The sequence below is a fragment of the Hemitrygon akajei genome, chromosome 8 (genome assembly GCF_048418815.1).
Source record: "Hemitrygon akajei chromosome 8, sHemAka1.3, whole genome shotgun sequence".
Classification (NCBI taxonomy): Eukaryota; Metazoa; Chordata; class Chondrichthyes; order Myliobatiformes; family Dasyatidae; genus Hemitrygon; species Hemitrygon akajei.
In genome coordinates, this window is record NC_133131.1 from 45433216 (window position 1) to 45459002 (window position 25787).

A 25787-nucleotide genomic window follows, 5' to 3' on the forward strand; every position below is an offset into this window, starting at 1 on the left:
CACCCGGGTGTTCTATCAAGAACACTGAACTCTCCAATTTTAGATAAAATGCTTTCTCCTCTGCCTCCTTTTCTCTCTCACACTGATCTTCACAGTTCCTCCAACACCCACTCGACCAATACACCTGACCTTTGTTACCAATTTTAATTTTCACCTGCTCCGTCCATTCCATCTGCCCATCGTCCACAAGCAATCCTCCCACTAGGTCCCCACCCTCTTGCCGCTGTTTCCATTTGTCCAACTCCCTTATTTGGCCTGACGCTCCACTTTTTCCTCTTCTAAATGGTTCCACACCTGCCGGTTCCACCAATCAGCTCCTGTTACTGTTTCTGCTCTTTCCTCCTCCATCTGCCAATCACCCCCCCCCCCTCCTCTGCTGGCTCCACCAACCGCTTGCCAGCTCCCCGCACGCCTTTATATATCTCCCCCTTCACCTGAATTCCCCTCCAGAAATGCTGTCTGACCTGCTTTCTTCCTCTGGTGATTTTCCTCCTGATCCAGAATCCAGCAATTACAGTCTCTGGTCTCCGGGACACACTCGTTCCATTAAGTGTGAGTGTGGACTGGCAGTGTAGACATCTCCAACACCCCCAATTCACCTTCCTCTCGTGCTCTGCGCGCAGTTTGTTTACTGCTCGTTTGCTCTGGAGAACATGGACATCTTGGCTTTCCCGCAGCTCCTGCTCAAACTCTTCGACAGGTTCGCGGCGCTGACCGTGTTCTGCACCGTCTTTTGCCTGGTCTTTGACTTCATGAAGAGGCGCAAGACGTGTGGGAACTACCCTCCCGGGCCCCGGGGCTTACCTTTCGTCGGGAACATCCTGCAGGTGGATCTGAGCAACCCTCACCTGTCATTCGCAAAGGTAAAGATCGAGAGAGAGTGAGGTAGTGTTAAGATCGTGGCTCCCAGACCCCAGGACACCATTAACCCTTGCCGTTTCTTATCTGCCATTGAATGACCATCACTCCCATACTTCTATCCTGTTAATTGTGTCTCCTTTACACCCGTTCAATTTTATCCTCCAGTTTTCCTTTGCTCCCTATTTTCCTTCATATACATGTTTTAGTTCTCCATATCTTTCCCTGGGCTGGATCGAATGTTTCAGAGCTCCATTTATTATTAAAGCATTTTACATTAAATTCTTCTTCAACCAGTTTCCCGTAGCTGGGGGCGGAGACTTAAAGATAGGGTCCTATCGTTTCTGAGGAGTGCGGGGAAGGAGCGGTCCGACTTGGAATGTCGAATTAGTTCCCGTTTCCCAGGGAAGAGTGAGAATTCTGAGTTAGTATGCGCCCTTACTTCTCTGGCGATTAAATGAAAAAATGCCCGTGTCCAGTCCCAGCTATGGTAGGCTCCACCTATTCTCTGGAAAATCACGCACCCCTAAAGGGGAGGAGGAGTATGAAACTTGGGCAGAGCAGGCCTCTGGATTGTTAGATGAGTGGCAGTGCTCTGATGACGTAAAGCCACAGAGATTGGTTGAAAGTTTGAGTGGGCGGGCTGCCGTGAAGTTCCGGTACCCCGTTGCTGAAGCTGTTGATTCTATGGGGGCATTGGAAAAGGCATTTGTCACTACAGGGAGCTCAATGGAGCTCATGACGGGGTTTCGGAACATGCGGCAGGAGCGGGGGAGAAGCTTTCTCCCTACATTTTTCAGCTAGAAAGGCAGCTAAATTACTTGCGGCGCAGAGGGGTCACTCAGGCGGCTAAGGTGGATCAGTTGATTGTGGACCAGATCTCAAAGGGCGCCCAGTCCCAGGACCTGATTGCCTGGGGTCTCCGACTATGTCGGAAAACGCGCCCCCTCCCTCTTTTGTTGAACTGATCAGAGAAGTGCGAGAGGAGAAGAATGAGCCGGAGGCGCGGGAGGCCTCCGTCAGCAGGGTACAGTCCTCGGTCGTGGTCCCCTGCGGTGAAGGGACCACGGATAGTTGCCCCGGGGAGTGGTAGAGGAAACTGTGGCCGAGTTGAGAATTGAGATGTCCCGATTGCTACCAGCGTGTGTGACGCCCCCCCTCCCCATATGATGGAGCTGATGGGGGGGTGGGCGGATCCTCTAAGGGGACGAACAATGTGGAGGGCTGCCGGCAGCCGGTGTCACTTGAGGAGAGTGAACCCCGGGCACCTAAGCAGAGAGAATCGTTGGGAAAGTTCAGTGGAGACCCAGTGAGGGAATGGCCTGGTGTCTCTGGGGAACATGTTCCCAGCCATATACCGAGGAACCTTATTTAATTTAAATGTGTGTGTGTGTGTGTGTTTGTAATAGGCACAATATGAATATTTAGAATGAAAGTCAGAGAATCGCGTTGCTATTTATTAATTGAAGGGTATAGTGAAATACAACAAAGAAAATCTTTCAGGTTTTATAAACTTTACCTCGTCTATCTTTTTTTACAAATCCGTTGTTTATTAACATTGTCCAGATTCATTTAGCATCAAGATGCAAGATACAGGGGATTCTGTAAGGGACGTGAATAATTTAGAGCTGAATCACAATTATTTTCCACGTTTTAATTGTTCTGTGTTTTCGGGTAGATTTGTTTTGATCGTTAACGTTTGTATTTTTAAAAACTCATGGTTTGGAGAGCGGCGTCGGAGTCTCCGTGGCGCGCCATCCAAGCTGGAGCCGGTCCTCTCCCCCGCCCACCTCCGCTGTTCGTCCGGCTGAAGACAAGCCGTACTGTGTTTGACTGCAGATTTCTGCAACATTCATATACTCTGGTTCTTGGACTATATTTCTATGTGATGTATTTTACTGATATACTTGCTTGCTATTTTATATGTGCTGTGTGCGCTTTGTGTTGGTTCTGGGTGTTGCACCTTGGCATCGGAGTAACGCTGTTTCGTTTGGCGGTATTCGTGTATGACTGATTGACAATTTAACCATAAAATCAGCACCATTTTAATCACTTCTAAATGTTCCTAGGTGTTCTGATTGCCGAGGGTAAAGGAGAAAAATATCAGCGCCCAGGCATTAAAGTAACCCGGGCTGAGGACTGTGGGCTTCCCGTTGCTTCCTCTCAGATGATATGAATTAGTCAATTAAAAGCAAAGTCGGCCATTTGGCGCCTCGTACCTGCTGCACCATTCATTAAGTCATAGTTGATCCTTTACCTCAGCAGCATTGTCTTGCGCTTCATTCCTTTAACATCTGCAATCTCTGCCTTCAATGTACTCAGGGAATGGAGGCGCACAGCCGCTCTCCGGTGACAATCGATCTTACAAAGGTCCTTTGTGCGCTGCAGAGAGCTTGATCTGGAATTTCCAAACCCACAGTTGTTAACGCAGCTTAAATTATTGTACAGAGAGCAAATTGCATAGGAATACAATTCTGGCAATTAGAGAACTCGCCCACAGTTCCTTTTATTCATTTCAATGGGATCAAAATACTATTGTTCAGTTCGATGGTGCGCAAACCTGTTTAACCAGGTTTGCCTCAGATCCTACATCATCACCATCAACATGTGCCGTGTGACATGACATGGGCGATCACGGTCTTCCATCTGTTTTTTGTAAACCTGAGAAATTCTCAAAACCTTTGCTTGTCCATCCCTTGATGTGGCTCATGAATGTCATTGCTGTCAACTGCAACTTTTTCTTCCCTCATTTACTCCCGTCACTTCAAGATGTTCCAGGTTCTCTTTCCTCAGTACATGTCCCAGAAATCCCGTCTGCCATTTCCTGATTGATGATATCAGCTCTCTTCTTATTCCAGCTGTCTGCAACACTTCCTCGTTTGTTACTCCGACCTTCCATGACATTTTCATCATTCTTCTCAAAAGCACATTTTTGCACCTTTGAGACTTCCTCATTTTGATTTGATATTGGCCAAAGTCTGCTTCAATATGTTAGTGTGGAATGAATGTAACACCACAACACTGAGCTTTGTACCCATAGAAATGATGTTATTCTTTAGTATCCTGCTTAAACACTCAAACGTGCATTTAGCAATCCCAATCCTCCTCCTAATATCAACACCAACCCTCCAGTCAGATGCTTTTGTGCTCCCTGCATAATTGAATTTCTATGTTTGTTTAATTGTTTCATTGCCCTCTTTTCAGTTTGCATTTCTGTATTTCTTTCTTCTTTGTGACAACCATATATAAGAACATAAGAAATAGGAGCAGCAGTAGGCCATATGGTCTGTATAACCTGCTCTGTCATTCAATAAGATCATCTCTGATCTGGCCAAGGACTTACCTCCACCTACCTGCCTTTTCCCCATAACCCTTAGTTCCTCTACTATGCAAAAATCTATCCAGCCTTGTCTTAAATGTATCTACTGAGGTAGCCACCACTGCTTCATTGGGCAGAGAATTCCACAGATTCACCACCCTCTGGGAAAAGCAATTCCTCCTTATCTCTGTCCTACATCTACTCCCCCAAATCTTGACGCTATGTCCCCTAGTTCTAGTCTCAACTATCAGTGGAAACAACTTTCCTGCCTCTATCTTATCTTTCCCTTTCATAATTTTATGTTTCTGTAAGATCTCCTCTCATTCTTCAGAATTCCTGTGAGGACAGTCCCGGGTGACTCAATCTTTCATAGTCTAACCCCTCCCCCCCCCCCCCCCCCCATCTCTGGAATCAACCTGGTGAACCTCCTCCAAAGCCAATATATCCTTCCTCAAGAAATGAGACCAGAAATGCACCAGCACTCCAGGTGCAGCCAACTGATTTCTCTGCTTCAGATAAGGAGTGGAACAGTCCTATGATGAAATCAATATTAAAACAATGCTTTAAATCAAACAATATCCATTGAAAATGAAGTAAGATTCTGGCTTGCATTTCCACATGCCCTTTGCATGACCCCTACGTTTCTGCAACGTCTTTACTTTCTTATAAGGTTAAAGAAGTCCACTACTCTGCAGCTTCATTGTTCCAGGTTATTTGAATTGCTGTACCAGACCACAATGTGACCATTCAGAACACTTTCAACAGTTTATCTGTATAAGTTTGTTCGAATGTTTAGTTGAAGGTAGCCATGGGAACACACGTGGGCCCCAGCTCTGCCTGCCTCTTCATCAGCTTCGTAGAACAGTCCATGTTTGAAGCGTTCCCCAACTCTTCCTCCGCTACATTGAAGACTGCATTGGTGCTGCTTCATGCACCTATGCTAAGCTGATCGATTTTATCAACTTCCACCCCTACACTTAAATTCCATCTCTGACACCTCCCAACCCTTTTTTTGATCTCTTGGTCTCCATCTCTGGAGGCAAACTGTCAACTGACACCTTTTACAAACCTACTGGTTCCCACAGTCATCTCTACTCTATCTCTTCCCATACAATCTCCTGTAGAAGTGCTATTCCCTTCTCTCAGTTTCTTCTCCTCAGCAACATCTATTCCCAGGACCCAGCTTTCCATTCCAGGACATCAGAAGTGTAATCCTTCTTTAAAGAGCAGGCTTTGCATTCCTCCACTATTGATGCTGCCCTTACCTGCATCTCCTCCATTTTCCATACATCCACACTCACTCCATCCTCCCATGGCATTAACAGTGATAGAGTTCCTTTGGTCCCTACCTCCCACCCCATCAGCTTCTACATCCAACAGATTCTGCTTTTCAACTTCTGCCATCTTCAAAGGGATCATACCACATAACATGGCCTCACCTCCCACTCCCCTTCCTTCAGGGATTGCTTCCTCCATGATTTCCTTGTCCATTCATCCCTCCCCACCAATCCTCCTTCTGACATTCTTCCCTGCAAATGGCCCAAGTGCAACACTTGCCCATACACCACCTTCCTCTCCTGCATTCAGGACCCTGGACAGTGCTTCGAGGTGAGGAGCAGTTCGCCTGAGAATCTGCTGGGGTTGTCTATTGTGCCCAGTTCTCCTGATACAGCCTCCTCTACATTCGTGAGACCTGTCGTAAACTGGGGAACTGCTTCATCGAGCATCTCCGCAATATCTGCTACAAGCAGGACATCCTGGGTGCCAAACATTTTAATTCTGATTCCCATTCCTGTTACAACATGCCAGTCTATGGTTTCATCTTGGTACAGGGTGGAGGAGCAATGCCTATATTCCATTTGGGTGGCCTCTAACCTGTTGGCATGAATATGGTTTTCTCCTTCACCATCACAACACCCACCTCCATTCCCAACTCTGACCTTTTACTTCCTCTCACCTGCCGAATACTTACCCCAGATACCGTACTCCTTTCCTTTTACCTACAACCTTTACTCCTCTTCTATTGGATTCCTTCTTCTCCATCCCTTGACCTTTCCCACTCATTTGGCTTCATAGCTTCACCTATCACCTTCCAGCTATTCTCTTTCCCACATCCCCCACCTTTTTATTCAGGCATCTTCCCCCTTCCTTCTCATTCTTGAAGAAGAGTCTTGGCCTGAAACATCGCCTGTCTATTCGTTTCCATAGACACTGCCTGACCTGCTGAGTTCCTCCAGCATTTAGTGTGTGTTGTTCTGGATTTCCAGCATCTGCGTACTTTCTCGTGTATATATCCTCGTGTCCAAGTGTTCCAGGGTTGAGTGAAGAAACAATGAGATGGTATGTACTGTGAATCTGATATGCTGGTAGGCAAATTGGAGTGAATCCAAGTTACTTCTCAGTCAGGAGCTGATATGTTGCATTGCCAGCCTATCAAAGCACCTCATCACAGCGGATATAAGTGCTACTGGACAATAATCATAGAGGCAGGTTACCACATTCTTCTTAGCACCAGTGTAGGTGAAGTTTGCTTGAAGCAGGTAGGTATCTCTGACTGCCAAAGTGAGAGGTTAAAGATCTGAGTGAACACTCCAGCCAATTGATGAGCACAGGTCTTTAGTACTTGGGCTAGTTACTCTGCCTGGGCTGTATGCTTTTTGGGGGTTCATCTTCCTGAAGAATGCTCACACTTCAGAGGCTTCAGAGACTGAAATCTTAGGATCCTCAAAGGTTGTGGGAGTTTGTGATGGATCCTTCATGTTTTAACAGTCAAAGCAAGCTTAGAAGGCATTGAGCTCATCTAGAAGTGAAGTCCTATTGTCACCTATGTCACTTGATTTTACTTTATAAGTGGTGAGAGCATTCAAGACCTGCCACAACTGTGGAGCATCCTTTGTTGATTTAAGTTTAGTCCAGAATTTCCACTAAGTATGCCTGCAGAAAAGGAATCTCAGGGTTGGATGTGGTGATGTGTGCGCACTCTGATAACAAATTCAACTTTGAACTTTGAGGCGGCTTTCCAGAGATCATACCTTGACCTCTTGTAACCTCCTTGGCCACCAGACTAAAATGCCTCTGATCTGACCCTCAGTGGATTGTGGAACTCATGGTTCATCCAAGGCTTCCGGTTGGGGAAGACTCTGAATAATTTTGTGCGGCAAATTCATCTACAACTGTTTTAATAGTGTTTGTAACAACCATGGTGTGTTCATTCAGCTCCACAGATGAATCCTTGAACACAGTCCAGTCTACCGACTCAAAACAATCTGGTAGTTGCTCCTCTGCCTCGCGCAACCACCTCTTTGTTGCCCTAATCTCTGAAACTTTGTTCTTTAGCCTCTGCCTGTATGCAGGTAGGGGAAGGGCAGCCAAGTGACCGGATTTCTTGGAATGTGGTCTGGCCATGGAATGGCAGGCATCCCTTATCTTAGTGTAACAGTGGTGTAGAGCATTGGGACCTCTGGTGATACAGGTTATATACTGATGGTATAGGGCAGGGATTTCTTCAAGCAAATAGAAATCCCTAACTATGTCTTGAAATGTGTTGGGACAGACTGTTTCTTGTTTGGAGATGGCATCGTGCAGTATCTCAAACACTTGATTATAGTAGGCCTCTGGTGGTATGTGAACTCCGGTGAGGATGACGGATGAACTCCCTGGATAAATGGAACTGATGGTGTTGGATCGTTAGCTGATAAAGGCTGGGGGGAGCATGAGTTTGACAAAACCACCACATCGGAGCACCAATGGGAGTGTATGATAAAACACACGCCTCCTCCTTTTGTCATTTCTGACCCGGCAATTCGGTCCATCCTGTGAATCGAGAAACCTCCGGGGCTGATCACCATATCTAGCGTGCACAGAATGTCGCTCTGGTTCTCTGGCACCACATAGGCATTGAGAACATTTCTCAAAAGCTGTGTGCCGGTGATGCTGCTGCAATAGGTTTATCAATACACCTGTATATTTTTTTACATGACAATAAACTTGACTTTGAAGCACAGCCTTTGTGGCAGGATTTGTTATTGGCCCATTTAGGGATGAATAGTGAGCGGGGAAACAATGGCCCATTGAATTCAGTGGCAATGGGGCCGGGAATCCAACAGCAGCGATGGTGCAGAGTGAATAGGTGCTGGGTCTGACTGAGAACTCAGTGATGGTGCAGAGTGAATAGGTGCTGGGTCTGGCTGAGAACTCAGCGATGGTGCAGAGTGAATAGGTGCTGGGTCTGACTGAGAACTCAGCGATGGTGCAGAGTGAATAGGTGCTGGGTCTGGCTGAGAACTCAGCGATGGTGCAGAGTGAATAGGTGCTGGGTCTGACTGAGAACTCAGCGATGGTGCATTCTCTGTTGTTTTCTGCATTCAGACTCTGAGAGTTACAGTAACGCCCTGGTGCTTTCTCTTTCAGCTGTGGAAGAAGTACGGCGATGTGGTGAGTTTAGAGTTTGGATGGACCAACCTGGTGGTGCTGAGTGGCTACAAGGCCCTGAAAGAGGCTCTGGTGAAGAAATCGGAAGACTTTGCGGACCGACCCAACCTTCGAATCTATGAAAAGTTCTTTGAGCAGCATGGGGAAGGTGAGTGTGAGGCTGGGTGCAAAGACTATTCTGGGTACCAGGTGGGAGGGATTGTGAACTGTTGAACTTTTGATGTTCTCTGTGAATGAGTAATGAGCCCAAAACCTCACCAACATTTTGGGGGAATGTCACTGTGTGCAGGGAAATGCAGCCAGTGGCTCTCGAGGGGATCAGCAACTGTGTCCTCAGGATGATGAAAAATTATTGAAACGGCAATTGGTCCCGGAATATTGTCTCCCTTTCTCTCTGGACACACTGGTCACCAGATACAGTGAGTTCAGTACCGCTGTTTGTACTGTGGTCTCTGGATTTCCAGCTGAATTTCCCCTGGACGCACTGGCTCCAGTCTCCCAGGATACACCAAATACTGTGACCCAGAGGGGGTGAGAGCTGGGGGAAACTTGAACAAGTGCTGCCTGTGTGTACTTTATTTTCTGGTGATGATATATTACAATAGATTATGGTGGGTCTTTTGCATGCTAACCCAGACAGCTCAAAATATCGTACTGATTCTTTAGGATCTGGGTAAATAATCTAATTGTAAATTAAAATGAACCAGTCCTAGAAGTCAATGAACAGAGAAAGAAGCCCTTCAATAGTTCAATAGTTCCATTTAATATCAGAGAAATGTATACAATATACATCATGAAATTCTTGTTCTTCGCAGATATCTACAAAAGCAGAGGAGTTCCCCAAAGAATAAATGACAGTAAAACTGCTGGAACCCCAGAGAACCCCCCTAGTCCCCCCTCCCACACACCAGTAGCAGCAAAGCAACAATGCTCCCCCACCCCTACTTACTTCAGCAAAAAAAACATCAGCACCCTCCACCCACCAAGCAAACAATAGCAAACCCCCAATAAAGACCATGATCTGTAGTGCAACAAAAACTCCAGGTGTGGCCTCACCAGTACCCTGTACAGTTGCAGCATACTCTCCCTGCTCTTAAATTCAATCCCTCCAGCAATGCAGCCCGACATCCCATTTGCCTTCCTGACAGCCTGCTGCACCTGCAAACCAACCGTTTGTGATTCATGCACAAGCACTCCCAAGTCCCTTTGAACAGCTGCATGCTGCAATGTTTTACCATTTAAATAATAATCTGCTCTTTCATTTCTCCTCCCAAAATAGATGATCTCGCATTTACCAACTTTGTATTCCATCTGCCTCACCCTTGCCCTCCCACTGAACCTATCTATATCTCTCTGCACACTCTCCGTATCTTCTGCACAATTTGCTTTACCTCTCAATTTAGTAACATAAGCACTACAATTGGTCCCCTTTTCTAGAGTGTTAATGTACATCATGAAAAGTCATGGACCCAGCACTGACCGCTGTGGCACACCGCTCACCACTGATTGCCAACCAGAGTAACACCCATGGATCCCAACTCCCTGCTTTCTATTAGTTAACCAATCCTCTATCCATGCTGATGCATCACCCCCAACTCTATGCGTCCTTATCTTATGGATAAGTCTTTTATGTGCACCTTATCAAATATCTTCTGAAAATCCAAGTAAATAGTTTCCACCTGTTCCCCTCTATCCACTGCACTCGTTATATCCTCAAAGAACTCCAGTAAGTTTGTCAAACAGGACCTGTCTTTGCTGAATCCATGCTGTGTCTGCCTAATGGATCATTTCTCCCCAGATGTCTTGCTATTTCTTCTTTAATGATAGTTTTAATGAGAGCATGAGATTTGTCGAGTATAGGGCCCCTAACTGCTGTTCAGTTGTTCCTAATATTCCATTTTCTCCCATGATACTTCAGTCAGTGGCACTGGCATAGAGTTGGCTCGTCCACAGGGCCCTGAACCCTTGAAATCTCGAAGGTGCACTTGTCTTTTAGGCTGCGTCCTTGGGATTTCAAAAGCCATCCAGTTGTGAGCCCCCAGTAGAGGGGCTCACCAACACAAAGAACCAAATTCTGAGGATAAATCCAGGTCAGGGTCTCCGACAGAACCCCATCAACCCTGAAAAGGAAAAAGAGAGAGACCTCAAAGGTCAAAATTAAGCTGTTTCCACAGATGAGCTCGGAGGAGTCGCCGTTAAATGCCATTGTAGCTCCGCCCTTTCTTATATCCTCAGCCCACCATCTCCATGGTGACCATCAATGTCCCAGTACTTAGTCTGTAGCCTTCTCTATCTTGCTATTTCAAGTGCTCATTTAGATACTTGTTGAAGGACGGGTTGAAAATGAAGATGAATAAATGACATTCCTGCTACACCCATCCAGGTATCGTGCTTGCAAAGTACGGAGACTGGTGGAAACAGCAAAGGAAGTTTTCACTCTTGACCCTGAAGAACTTTGGGCTTGGAAAGAAGTCCCTCGAATTGCGAATTGTGGAAGAGGCTGAATTTATAATTCGGGGTTTTGAAAGTGAAAAAGGTGGGTGATCCTGAGGAAGCAGCTGCTGTTCTTCAGTCCTGTGCTACTGTTGGTGTCTGGCACCTTGGTAAACCCAGTGTGTCACAGAAGGACAGCAGGGCAGGGGCAAGCACCTGCAGTTCGGGTAATTGGTTTATTATTGTCACACTCAGACGGTGGTGTGAGTGTGGAATGAGCTGCCAGCAGAAATGAAAGATGTAGTTTCAATTGCAACATTTAAGAGACATTTGCACAGATATATTGATGAGAGGGGTGTGGAGGGCAGAGATCTGATGCGGGTAGATGGACTAGACAGAAGGCCAAATTTCTATGGGTTAGATGGGCTGAATGGCCTGTTTGGTTGCTGTAGTTCTCTATGGGATGTACTAAGATACAGTCTAATGCTTTGTTTTCTTGCCATCCATCCATACAGACCATTTCATCACACCAAGGGAAAATACAACAATGCAGAATGTAGTGTTACTGTGTCAGAGAGTGCAGTGCAGGTAGGCAATAAGGTAGATTGTGAGATGAAGAAATCATCTGATTATACGAGAGGCCCATTCAATAGACACACAACAGTGAGATAGAGGCTGCCCTGGAGTCTGGAGGTATGCACTTTCAGGCTGTTAGATCTGCCCAGTGGGAGGGGAGACAAGAGGGAATGTTGCCCTTTCCACTCTCCTCTACATGGGCATTTCAAAGGGATTGACCATTTCAGCTCAAATCATCTCCAGTTTCCTAATGTTTTTGCCAATGGAAAGAGGGGCTTTGGAGTCAGAGCTATCACCCAGGGTGGAGGATGTGTTAATGTTTAATCTTTCCCTTTAAAATGTAACAGGCCCTCCTGTAGAGGAATGAAGCTCTGTCAGCTGCTTCTGTTGGTGTTCAGAAGCAACTGGCAACTATTTCTATTGATGTTGCCCTTCCATCAAAGTGAAGTAGCTCCAAATAGCTTCATAGGAGAGTATCCAGATCAAAAGCACCAAATTAGTCAACAGAGGAACATTAGGCAATGTGAGCAAACACTGGATAAAGGTTTCCAGAGGTTCAGAGCTGGAAATGACCTGGGAGAATGGACACACAGAGAGGGAACTGAATATCCCTCCCTTATAGTTGATTTCAATGTTGGGTTTTACTCATAAGGCATCCCCTTAACTCTTGATTCTCCTGTAGCCCAAGTGAATATAGAACTGAGGCAGTGGAAGGTGCAGCTTGTGTTGTAATAAAGAAAATGGCAGAAGGCTCTGGAGATTGGGCAGAAGAACAGTTCCCAGTGAGTTATAGTGCAGGAGAAAGTAGCAGAGATTGCAAAAGTTGAAAGAGGCTGAAAGAACTAATTTCTTATCATTTATTCAGGTCTCCCTTTTGATCCACATTTCTATTTAACTTATGCGACCTCGAATATCATCTGCTCAATTGTCTTCGGTGAACGCTTTGAATACAGTGATAAGAAGTTCCGTAGACTTTTGCACATACTTGAAGAAAGCTTTGTGTTGGAAGGTGCATTTTGGGGTCAGGTAAGGACTGTCCATTCAATAATGAACAAACACTTGTGGACAGTGTAGAATTCTGCCTTATTAGTCAGCCTCAAATTTCCATCGGTCTGTAGTAATGCAGAGAGAAGAACTGAGTCATTAATGCAGGTGGACAACCAGCAGCTGAGCCCACCAGTTCTGATACAAACAGAAGAAGCAAGTTATCTGAAACTGTTGTCTTTGATGTTGGTTCCAGAAGGTAGGAACAGGTCTGGATGGAAATTGAGGTGATATTCCTTAAGCTGATGTATCAGTGTTGGAGACCACAGACAGATTGTTCAGAATGGAAGACTAAACTTATGATTTTTCTCTCTCTGACACTACTAACACTGTCTGATACGCTGGACATTTCCTATTTGTACATGTTCCTCCCTCTGTCTCTCTCCATCTCTCTCCATCCTTGATAATCAGTTGGCTTCGATGACAGTCAATAAAACCATCAGTTGTCAAGTTCACCTTATTCCTTTTGCCCGATTGATCCACCTGTACACACATAATTTCTGCAATCTGCAATTTTAAACTAACGTTTTTTCTCTTTCGCACTTCTAAGCTCTGGACAAAGTCTACTTTTCTGTAAGCACCCTGGCCTGCTGAATGTTTCCAGCATTTTCTGTTTTTATTTCAGATGTCTAGTATCTGCAGATTTTACTTCGAGTTTTCCAAAGTTCTGAGGACAGATATCTTGTGAAATATTAGCAAGTGGTGAAAATAGAGCAGATGTCAGGAAGGGATTCCTTAAAGGAAAGACAACAGGGTTAGAATTGGGTATCTGAGTAAAGAGACTCTCAGTCCTTGTACTTGTTCTGCTCACAGATGTACTTTCAGAAAGTTCCCTTCATCTCTCACACTGGGACTTTGGTGCCAGATTAATTGGTTTTCCCAGTCATTGGGTATTGTAAAAAATAAATGTGGCACAATAATTTCTCCAGTGAAGATTAAAGGGAGAGCAGGAAGTGGATTCAGTAAAGCAATACACACAAAAAGCTGGAGGGACACAGCAGGTCAGGCAGCACGTATGGAAGTGAATAAACAGTCAAAGTTTTGGACCGAGACCCTGCTTCAGGACTAAGGAAGAGTTTCAAGGGAACAAAAGGCTGTTAAATGAACCCTGTGGGCCAGGCAGCATCTGTGGAGGGAATATGGTAACTGATATTTCAAGTCGAGACACTTCACAAAGCACCTCCACCCAACTCTTTCTCTGCTATGTTAACAACTGCATCGGTTTGTTTCCTGCACCTATGCAGAACTTGTTAACTTCAACTTTCCTACCAACTTACAGCCTATCCTCAAATTAACTGGAACTATTTCCCACACCTTTCTACCTTTTCTTTGCTCCTCCGTCTCCACTTCGGGAGGCAAACTATCCACTGACATTTGCTGAATTTAGCTGAAGGTCATAACTGGAAGCCTCAACTGTCCATTTGCCTCCATGGATGCTGCATGACGTGCTGAGCTCCCGCAGCAGTTTGTTCTTCAGTCCGTACTCCAGCAACTGCAGTCTCTTGTGATTTGTGCTTTAAGGGAGAAAATGAATCTGGGCTCCAGCGAGTTTAACAGACACGGGGGATTTTGGAGCTTCTGTGTGTGGAATGAAGCGTGGAACCAGGGTACCAATGCATCTGGGGGCTGGGAGGGGGGCAGTGAGACCTGGGGCCCCAAATATCAGGGGGTAGTAAAATCTGGGGCCACAACGTATCAGAGCTGCAGTGTGAACCGGGACCTAACGTATTAGAGGGACAGTTGGAACTGGGACACAATGTGTCAGAGGTGTGGTGGGAACTGGGGCCCAGTGAATGTAGAGGGGCTGTAAGAATCTGCTAGAGGCTAAGCTATCAGTTTTTCAAATAGTCAGATAGATTATTATATCTGGCTTCCCCAATCCAGCTCATCTTACCCTGCCTTGATTCTGTATTTCTGTCAAAATTGAAATTTCTGTTCATTATTTTAAGGAAGGTCAGAGAGCTGAAGATGATGTATTTAATTTCTAACTCTGTCTCTGTTGCAGTTGGTGAATGCATTCCCCTTCCTGTATTACCTCCCAGGACCGCAAAATAAAATATTTCAAAATCAGGACAAAATGGCTCAATTTTTGCAAGAAATAATCACAAGTCATAAGGAAACATGGGATCCAAATTATACCAGGGACTTTATTGATGCTTTCTTAACACAGCAGGAGAAGGTAGGTGGTGATTACTGAAGCATCTGAGAGGCAGTGTTTTGTGTCCTTGTATTTCCCACCTTTCTCCCATTGTTGGTCCTTTGCAGGAAACGTCACTGCAGCATCCCACACTCAGTACTTGTTTAGGTAGCAAGACCACATCAGCTTTCCTCAGGTTCTCACTTGTCTAAACTTTGTGGCTGAAAACCCACAAGAAATCCTCCTTGTGACCTCCCCAGGACTTTCTCACCTTTCAGAGTCCTACAGTATGGAGGCTGCCTCTATGCTCAACTCACCCATTCTGATCGAGATGCCCAACTCTGCTAATCCCAATCCCTTATTCCTTTCCTTCCTTGTACTTCCAAATAACGTTATAATTCCACCCACCTCTACCACTTCCTCTGGCAGATCTTTCTATATTCTCACTATCCTTTGTGTGGAAAATCCCTTGCAAATTTTCCCCTCTCATCTTAAACCAATGTCCCCTAGTTTAATGCTCCTAACTCTGGGGGGAGCATTGTGACTATCTGCCTTATCAATGCCCTGTTAAACCTCTATAATATCACCCCTCAGCATCCTGTTATCTGGGAAGTCTATCCAATCTCTCCTTGTAGCTCTCCTTCCTTTCCTAGAGATTCCTGACCAGAACTGCACGTTCATTGATACGTCACCACGATGTTAAACTCTTTAAAGCAGGTTGACTGACTTCAGCACTACTCCTACAAAATAATCCTTCAGTTCTATACATTAACACCACTTTCCCTAACTGCATCTTAGGTGAGGAACACACCGAACACAAGCTTCCTGGAGAACAAGATGATTGGGACATTACTAAGCCTCTTTGCTGCAGGTACAGAGACCACGTCCACCACCCTAAGCTGGGGCTTGCTCTTCATGGTGTTACATCCAGATGTGCAGTGTAAGTAGAACAACGTCTCTGCCAGGCCCATTACCAGCCGTGCATTGGTGTGAATGGAAGGTGTGGAGAAAGGGTGCAACAGTACCAGAGAGGGTGAAGAACGTTATTAGTAAAACTATTAATTTTCAGGCTAAAGATCCAAATATTAACAACAGGATTTGAATCTCTAAGTTGATGAAAACCCATTGTTTAAGTGCTACTCACCTGGCATTTCTATGACTTTTCTACATATGGATTGGTTGCTGCACTTCCTAACATACAACAGTGACGACATTGCCAAAGTTTCCTTTAGTAATAGGACACATTGGGATTTTTGAGTGGATGAAAGATATGAGTAAAACATGAGTTCCTCTTTTCAGTGAAAGCTTGAAAACTGTTCTTGTTTTGTTCCTGCAGCTCAGGTTCACGAGGAGATTGACAGAGTGATTGGGAAGGGTCGAAGGCCAAGGTTGGAAGACCGGGAGGAAATGCCATTCACTAACGCTGTTATCCATGAAACACAACGCTTAGGGAATATTGTTCCGATCTCAGTGGCACATGAAACGTACAGAGATACCACGGTCATGGGTTACACCATCCCAAAGGTACAATCTGGAGCTAATCTTAATCTTTCCCTTTCTGACCTTCAATTCCCTGAATGATCTGAAAGCAGTTACCTAAAAATTGGGCTTCAGATGTTGTTCATGTGTAAAGTGGGAAATAATGCCCACAGGAGTTTCCACAAACAATTGTGAGGTTATCGTGCAGTACCTGAAAAATATCTGTGTGTGGTTCACCTAGAACTATGCAGTAAGATGAGAACTATTTCACAAGGCACACAACCCACTAAGAGGAATGATATCCACTCTGCTATACATCAACCCCACGAGAACATCAGCCCTCAAAGACACTTTCCCAGTAAGCAGAAACAGTACCCATACGTAGTTATGGGACGAGTCAGCGGTGTGGGAGAGGTACTTCAGTTTAAGGTCTTTAATCACTGTCATATACTGTGAAATTTGTTGTTCTGTGGCAATGGAAGACAAAAACAATACTACAACTTATGAAATATCTATGTACAAAAGTAACTAATGAGGCACCCCTGTGACTATCCCCCTTAACAATAAGTACTCCTGCTTGAGTCTTGTTGGGGGAGACAGCCTACCTGGGGGAAGCAACAGTGGCCATGCCTCTGGCACAGAATCTGGCCCTGCAGTTCAGAAGGGTAGGGAAAGGAAGAGGATGGCAGCATTGATAGGGGACTCTATAGTTAGGGGGTCAGACAGGCGATTCTGTGGATGCAGGAAAGTAGCACGAATGGTAGTTTGCCTCCCAGGTACCAGGGTCCAGGGTGTTTCTGATCACGGCCACAATATCCTGAAGTGGGAAAGAGAAGAGCCAGAGGTTGTGGTACATATTGGTGGGAAAAGGGAGGAGGTCCTGAAAGCAGACTACAGGGAGTTAGGAAAGAAGTTGAGAAGCAGGACCACAAAGGTAGTCATCTTGGGCCACGCGACAGTGAGTATAGGAATAGAGTGAGGTGGAGGATAAATGTGTGGCTGAGGGATTGGAGCAGGGAGCAGGGGTACAGATTTCTGGAGCATTGGGAGCTGTTTGGGGCATGTGTGACCTGTACAAAAAGGATAGATTGCACTTGAGTCTCAGGGGGACCAATATCCTGGCAGGGACGTTTAGTAAGGCTACTGGGGAGAGTTTAAACTAGGATTGCTGGGGGGTGGGGTGGGTACTGAACTGAAGAGCTGGAGGAAGACACATTTGGCTCACAAATAGAGAAAGTTTGGAGACAGTGCGAGAGGGAGGATAGGCAGGTGATAGAGAAAGAACGTGCTCAGACCGATGGTTTGAGATGTGTCTATTTTAATGCAAGAAGTATTATGAACAAAGCGGATGAGCTTAGAGTGTGGATCAGTAATTTGAACTATGATGTGGTGGCCATTACAGAGACTTGGATGGCTCAGGGGTAGGAATGGTTACTTCAAGTGCCAGGCTTTAGATGTTTCAGAAAGGACAGGGAGGGAGGCAAAAGAGGTGGGGGCGTGGCACTGTTGATCAAAGATAGTGACACGGACTTAGAAAAGGAGGAAGACATGGAGGGATTGTCTGCGGAGTCTCTGTTGGTGGAAGTTAGGAACAGGAAGGGGTTTGATAACTTGACTGGGTGCCTTTTATAGATCACCCAATGGTAACAGGGACATCGAGGAGCAGATAACGAGACATATTCTGGAAAGGTGTAATAATAACAGGGTCGTCATGGTGGGAGATTTTAATTTCCAAAATATTGATTGGCACCTTCTTAGAACAAGGGGTTTAGATGTGTTGGAGTTTGTTAGGTGTGTTCAGGAAGGTTTCCTGACACAATATGTAGATAAGCCTACAAGAGGAGAGGCTGTACTTGATTTGGTATTGGGAAATTAACCTGGTCAGGTGTCAGATCTCTCAGTGGGAGAGCATTTTGGAGATAGTGATCACAACTCTATCTTCTTTACCATAGTATTAGACAGGGATAGGAACAGACAAGTTAGGAAAGCTTGTAGTAAGGGGAAATATGAGGCTATTAGGCATAAACTTGGAAGCATAAATTGGAAACAGATGTTCTCAGGGAAATGTACTGAAGAAATGTGGCAAATATTCAGGGAATAGTTCTGTGGAGTTCTGCATAAGCACGTTCCAATGAGACAGGGAAAGGATGGTAGGGTACAGGAACTGTGGTGTACAAAGGTTGTTGTAAATCTGGTCAAGAAGAAAAGAAGAGCTTACGAAAGGTTCCAAAATCTAGGTAATGATAGAGAGCTGGAAGATTATAAGGCTAGCAGGAAGGAGCTCAAGAAAGAAATTAGAAGTGGATTAAGGAAAACTCCAAGGCATTCTACAAGTATGTTAAGAGTATGAGGATAAGATGTGAGAGAATAGGACCAATCAAGTATGATAGTGGAAAAGTGTGTATGGAACCTGAGGAGATAGCAGAGGTACTTGATGAATACTTTGCTTCAGTATTCACTATAGAAAAGGATCTTGGCAATTATATGGATGACTTACAGTGGACTGAAAAGTTTGTGCATGTAGATATTAAGAAAGAGGATGTGCTGGAGCTTTTGGAAAGCATCAAGTTGGAGAAGTCACTGGGACCGGATGAGATGTATCCCAGGCTACTGTGGGAGTTGAGAGAGGAGATTGCTGAGTCTCTGGCAATGATCTTTGCATCATCAATGAGGACAGGAGATGTTCTGGAGGATTGGAGGGTTGCGGATGTTGTTCTCTTATTCAAGAAAGGGAATAGAGATAGCCCAGAACATTATAAACCAGTGATTCTTACATCAATGGTTGGTAAGTTAGTGGAGAAGATCCTGAGAGGCCAGATTTATGAACATTTGGAGAGGCATAATATGATTAGGAATAGTCAGCATGGCTTTGTCAAAAGCAGGTCATGCCTTACAAGCCTAATTAAATTTTTTGAGGATGTGACTAAACACATTGATGAAGGAAGAGCAGTAGATGTAGTGTATATGGATTTCAGCAAGGCATTTGACAAGGTACCCCATGCAAGGCTTATTGAGAAAGTAAGGAGGCATGGGATCCAAGGAGAAATTGCTTTGTGGATCCAGAACCTGTTTGCCCACAGAAGGCAAAGAGTGGTTGTAGATGGGTCATATTCTGCATGGAGATCGGTCGCCAGTGGTGTGCCTCAGGGATCTGTCCTGGGAACCCTCTCCATGATTTTTATAAATGACCTGGATGTAGAAGTGGAGGGATGGGTTAGTAAATTTGATGATAACACAAAGTTTGGAGGTGTTGTGGATAGTGTGGAGGACTGTCAGAGATTACAGTAGGACATTGATAGGATGCAAAAATGGGAAGTGGCAGATGGAGTTCAACTCAGATAAGTGTGAAGTGGTTCATTTTGGTAGGTCAAATGTGATGACAGAATATAGTATTAATGGTAAGACTCTTGGCAGTGTGGAGGATCAGGGGGATCTTGGGGTTGGAGTCCATAGGACACTCAAAGCTGCTGTGCAGGTTGACTTTGTGGTTAAGAAGGCATATGGTGCATTGGCCTTCATCAATAGTGGGATTGAGTTTAGAATGCCGAGGGCTAATGTTGCAGCTATGTAGGACCCTGGTCAGAACCCACTTGGAGTACTGTGCTTAGTTCTGGTCGCATCACTAGAGGAAGGATGTGGAAACGATAGAAAAGGTGCAGAGGGGATTTACAAGGATGTTGCCTGGATTGGGGAGCATACCTTAGGAGAATAGACTGAGTGAACTTGGCCTTTTATCCTTCGAGCAACGCAGGATAAGATACAACCTGATAGAGGTGTATAAGATGTTGAGAGGCATTGATCGTGTGGATAGTCAGAGGCTTTTTCCCAGGGCAGCAGTGGTGGAGGCGGAAACGATAGGGTCTTTTAAGAGACTCCTGGACAGTTACATGATGCTTAGAAAAATAGAGGGTATGGGTAACTCTTGGTAATTTCTCAGTTAAGGACATGTTCGGCACAGGTTTGTGGGCTGAAGGGCCTATATTGTGCTGTAGGCTTTCTATGTTCTATGTCTACTCGTTCCTCTTTGGAGTCCATCCCAATTTCCCTCCTCTCCCACGTAGTTTGCAATAACACCCTCCTCATCTCCTGTAAAGAGTTCTGCTCTGCCAGGTGCCTACTTTGAACCCCCACAACTCACCTTAAATCTCCATTACACCACAATCCAGAACAATCCCATTTCATCACCACATCCCCAGGCATGTTATCACTCATCTCCCTATTATTGTTATTCCACATCAGATACTCACCTGGACATCAATTGGACCAGGTGAATCAGGGAAACCTCTTGGACCTTCATACCTGCTCTGTCCAAAGTGACCTTGCTGGCCTCTTGGTCCAGGCTCATTGTCTGCAACAGTGGGACCTGGCTCTAGACAGACTATTGTTCTCATAGACCAACGAGGTGCCGGTCCTGCAGGAGTCACTGGGCAGGTGATGATGAAATCAGTGCATTTGCTTGGAAATTATCCTTATTACTGTAGAAATTAAGCTGTAATGCAGATCACTGTGATGTATAGATGACTGGCACTTGGAGAGGTACATGGATAGAAAAAGGTTCAGAGGGATTTGGGCCAAATGTGGATGAATGGGACTAGTTCAGATGAGAATCTTGGTTAGTACAGGCTAGATGGGCTGAAGGGCCCATTTTCCATGCTTTATGACACTCTGAGTGGAAATTGCTTTATTCACTTTGAGCCAACAAATCTCTCAAAGCACTGCCAATGCACCCTAAGTTTGTGGTAGCCATGAAGATGAAGTGTATTGCTGAATTAAATTGAATATCTTCTGTCTATGATGACTTACAATCACTGGGCTACAAACCATAGCTTTCAGTCCAAAGACCAGAATATAATTTTCTTCATTGCTCTGTGTGTCTGTTACTAATATTTCCCTAATGTATCTCTTCGATTACTATTTAGGGAACAATGATCATTCCAAACATTTCCTCTGCCTTGCTTGATGAAGATATTTGGTTGACTCCACATCAGTTTAATCCAGGACACTTCCTGGATTCCGATGGGAAGTTTGTGAGACCAGAAGCTTTCATCCCATTCTCGGCAGGTAATGTACGGTTTGTGGATCATCAAATGTACCAACGTTTGCAGCTGTGATTGTGGATATCCAAGCTTCAATCTCCCGTGCTCTGGAGAGGGAGGCTGCTGGCTGATTCCTGCATTTGTAGCATTCTCTTCATTAACTTCTAAATTTAAGTTAACTCCCAAAAGCCTTTCCCGCCACCCCAGCGCTGAAAGAGAACTTCATGCATTAACTAACTACAATGAATAGAATAAACACTTGTTTAACTATGATAAAGTCTGGAAGTGTACTACTTCTCTAAGAGATGAGATGGGGTTGGATAAGGCAGAATTATATTCGGACTTCGAGACTATATAGGTAGTCGTTTTTGGTCAGCGTGACCCTGTGTTGATTCTCAGTCTTTTTCTGTGATACTAACCTGTCCTGTCCTGCACCCTACAGGTCATCGTGTGTGTTTGGGGGAGCAACTGGCAAAGACGGAGCTCTTCATCTTCTTCACGTCCATGCTCCAAAGATTCACGTTATTTCTCCCGGAAAATGAGCCAAGACCAAGCTACAAGGAAGCTCGGTTCGGAATTACCCTCTGCCCACTGCCCTATCGGCTCTGTGTTAAAGCCAGATAGGGATGGATATTCACCATCTGGGGTCAGGAGGCTTTTTGCTAAACTCAGATTCAAAATATTGATTTTTTTGTTAAAGATATTTATTGTTAATCTTTAACTAGTACTAATTTACCAGTCCTCTTGAGAAAGAATCCTGTCCAAGGTTAGGAAACCTATCATTGAATTAATTGGGACTATGACCTAATCAGAAGAAACAATACTTCTTTATTAATACAGCATGGAGTAGGCCTTTCCAGCCTTTCGTCCCACAGCAACCACTGACAAACTCAATTAACCCTAACCTAATCACATTTACAATAACCCATTATCCTACCCAACAGGGTATGTCTTTGGATCCGGAGAAACCCACACTTTCCATGGGGGAGGCCATACAGCAATTCCTTACAGAAAGGAGCCGGAAATGAGGTCCAAACTCCAGAACATCCCAAGCTGTAATAACATCATACTAACCGCTTCACTGCTATGGTTCCCTGTTATTGTTTGTGTTAAACTGAGGCTCCTACAGTCCATCCTGATCAACGTAGTTGTGAAATTATCAAATGTAGATGTGGGCATCACTAGATGACGGGCAAAAAAAGCCCCGATATAAACATTAGAAGGCAGCAAAGGAGTGGCGTTACAAACATGAAAGTGTAGTGACCATTCCTCATCCTCGATCTGAGAGGGATCTCTTCGCAGACCAGTCTTTCATTGACAGACAACTTACTCATCTGCAACTCATCTAGTTTGTGAAGAATTATGCTTATGTTTGTAAATCCTTTATCGATCCATAATCTCTATTACAATTACTCCTCAAAATAAATGAGTTCTGCTTGTTTAATCTTTTTTGGTAGCTGAAACCATGTCTTCATTAGTTGGGGGGGGGGATCTCATCATTCAAAAGAGTAATTATTGGCAGCTAAACTCCTTCAGAAACTAGATAAAGTAGTTAATTATTCTTTGCATTATAGAATGATACAGTATAATCTCCCTGACGTGAGGGTGCAGATTGATATCTATGAGACTTAAGGTCTTGACATCGGAATGGGCACACTCATTATCATCACAAGATATAATTTATACAGAAGAAACAGAGAGAGATAGTCTTGAACTAGAAAGTGAACAAGATAGTAATTATTTTTAAAGTGTGAAATCCTTAAGGATGCACAGTATTCCAAACGTACTTTCATGGTTATATTTCGGGTGATGATCCAGAGCAAGACCCCACAGCTTCTAGTGTCCGAACTCTGGTTCAACAGGAACCACCTGCCAAGATTTGGGGAAGAAAAAACACTCTGAACATGGTTCTTCTTTCTGCTAATGTTGTGCAGGATTTGTGTTTGTTGAATGTTCTTGTCACGGTCTGGTCTGTTGAATCCTCATTTCAGTTCATTTTCCTTTTCCCCGTGTTCCACCGGGCTCCTTGATTAGGGCACCTGATCCTCATTCAAACCAGCAGCATAAAAACTCTGGCTTACATCCACTCGCTGCTGGTTCATCACTGGAATCCAGTGTGGCAATGCACACTCCGGGCTGTCGAGAACTCTGGACCATCTCTGGAGCGAGTGTGGCTAAGCACATTCTGGGCCGCCGAGAATCTCCATAGCTAGTCTGGCAATGCACGTACCGGGCTGCCACGTATTGTGGACTCTAAGTTGCTCCAGTGCCTGGGGTTGTTTTGAGAATTTTGTCAGTTTTGTGTCCATCTGAGAATGCCGGCTGTTTGCCGCTACTCTGAGTCAAGATGCGAATTCTGTTGTTTCTCTGTCTGGCTGAGTATTTCTGACCGGTTGCCACTGCTTTGAGTCAGGATACTAATTGTCTGTCGTTATTTGGTTTAGTCGTCCCATTTCCAGCTGTGATGATCCGGCCGTTTGCCACTACTATGAGTTGGGAATTCTGTCTCTTCGGTGTCCAAATCCAGGCTCCGTGTCCTGTTTGTTGTCCCACATCCACATCCGTGTAAGCATTTAATCCTCGCTCACCGGCTTTCCTGGTGACTATTAATAAAACACACTTCTGTTAATGCTACTTACGTGTCTGTGTCCTGCTCTTGGGTCCACTTCCTATGCTCCCTTGCAGCAGTCCTGAGCAGCCATTGGGTAGATAATTCATTCTAGTTGCTATGGATCAGGATTTCCTAAACATTAGCTTGCTGGATGAGTTGGTAGTAAGGTAAGCTAATGCAATGTTAGCATTCACTTCAAGAGGACTAGAATGTAAAAGCGTTAGTGTATTGGTGTATCCATACTGGGAGTATTGTGAGCAGTTCTGGACCCCTTATTTAAGAAAGGATGTGTCGGCATTAGAAAGAGTCTAGAGGAGGTTCAGGAGAATGATGTCATGGTTGAAAGGGTTAACATATGAGGAGTATTTCATAACTCTGGGCCTTTATGTACTGGAGTTTTTACAAGACTGAGAAGGTGATCTCATTTTAAACCTACCAGATATTGAAAGGAGCAGATAGGTTGGACATGCAGGAAAATCAACAGTGGAAAAACCTAGGACCAGAGGACAAGGCCTCAGAACAGAAGGACATCCCATTGCAACAGAGATGAGGAGAAATTTTTGGCCAGAGGGTGGTGAATCTGGGGAATTCAGTGTCACAGAACGATAAGGGGATCCTATCGAATATTGGAAGGCCTACATAGAATGGATATTGAGAGGATCTTTCCAATAGTGATGGAGTCTAGAATCAGAGGGCACGGGCTCAGAATACAAGAACGTCCCCTTAGAAAAGGGATGAGGAGGAATTTCCTGAGCCAGATTTCATTGCCGCAGACAACTGTATACAACAAATCATTGGACGTATTTAAAGCAAAGGTTGATAGGTTCTTGATTAGTAAGCAGGTTAATGGTTACAGGGGGAAGGCAGGTGAATGGGGTTGAGAGGGACAATAAATCAGCCATGATCAAATGCTGGAGAAGACTTGATAGCCTGAATGGCCTAATTCTGCTCCTGTCCCTTAAAGTCATAGATGGGATTAAGGTGGTTCCATGTTCAATGACTTCGCTTGTCCCATCACCAAATTCACCACTTCAGAGCAGTCAGTGGGCACACTCTTCATGCTTTGGACCTACCAAACCATGAGATTTCCTCTCTAAGCAATGTCTTCAGAGTTACCAAGTAGGTCCTAGACAATTATTCTGTCAGTGTATTCATTCATCAACTGATTTTTAACTTACAGCAATCAAGCAGAACAAACTTTACCAGAAAGTTGATCAATTTCTCTTAGCATATTGTTTAGTTTTGACCAATCGTTCTGAATATTGTGTTAATTTGCATATTCTGTAATATAGCTGAGTGATGGCCTAATTATAAAATGGATTGTTGTTACCTTATATATTGGTTACCAAACTTGTTTGAAGATATAAAATAAAGGACGTGTAAAGCAAATCCATCAGAGTCTGAACCTGAAGTGCAATTGCCAATGAGCTGAGATAGTAACTCTAATCAGAATAAATCTCATTTCATACAGTAAATTGGTTTATTGTTGTCCTTTGTACTGAGGAACCACAAAGAACTTGGCTTTCTGTTCCATTCATACAGATCACTTCATCACAGCAGTACAAGAGAAAAGCAGTAAGAGAATGCAGAATGCAGCGTTACAGTAACAGAGGAAGTGCAGTGCAGGCAGACAACAAGGTGCAAGGGCCGTGACGAAGTGGATTGCAAAGACAAAAGTCCACGTTATTATAAAATAGGACAATTGAGTAATGTTCTAGCAGCTGGATTGAAGCTGTCCTTCAGTCTGGTGGCAAGTGCTTTCAGGCTTTTGCATCTTCGGCCCGATGGGAAGTGGGAGAAGAGAGAATGACTGGATTGTGAGGGTCTTTGATTATGTCCGCTGTCTCACTGAGGAGCAGGAAT

The 25787-nt window shown here is 44.6% G+C and overlaps 1 protein-coding gene across 1 annotated transcript; it reads left to right on the top strand.

The window, feature by feature from the left end:
- The first annotated feature begins 470 nt into the window (after positions 1–470).
- Positions 471–25340, top strand: LOC140731849 (cytochrome P450 2J2-like). The gene is made up of 9 exons (XM_073053760.1): positions 471–863; positions 8588–8756; positions 10992–11144; positions 12483–12643; positions 14667–14840; positions 15597–15738; positions 16135–16322; positions 21197–21338; positions 21756–25340. The coding sequence occupies exons 1-9, from the start codon at positions 654–656 to the stop codon at positions 21935–21937; spliced, it is 1521 nt and encodes a 506-aa protein (XP_072909861.1). The 5' UTR covers positions 471–653; the 3' UTR covers positions 21938–25340.
- The last annotated feature ends 447 nt before the right edge of the window (positions 25341–25787 follow it).

What these genes read in the sequence shown, in the direction of transcription:
- LOC140731849 (XM_073053760.1), top strand. Translation starts at nt 654, where the DNA reads ATGGACATCTTGGCTTTCCCGCAGCTCCTGCTCAAACTCTTCGACAGG. An exon ending in CTTTGAGCAGCATGGGGAAG is followed by an intron (nt 8,757 to 10,991) that starts GTGAGTGTGAGG and finishes ACACCCATCCAG; the next exon opens with GTATCGTGCTTGCAAAGTAC. An exon ending in TGGGTTACACCATCCCAAAG is followed by an intron (nt 16,323 to 21,196) that starts GTACAATCTGGA and finishes ATTACTATTTAG; the next exon opens with GGAACAATGATCATTCCAAA.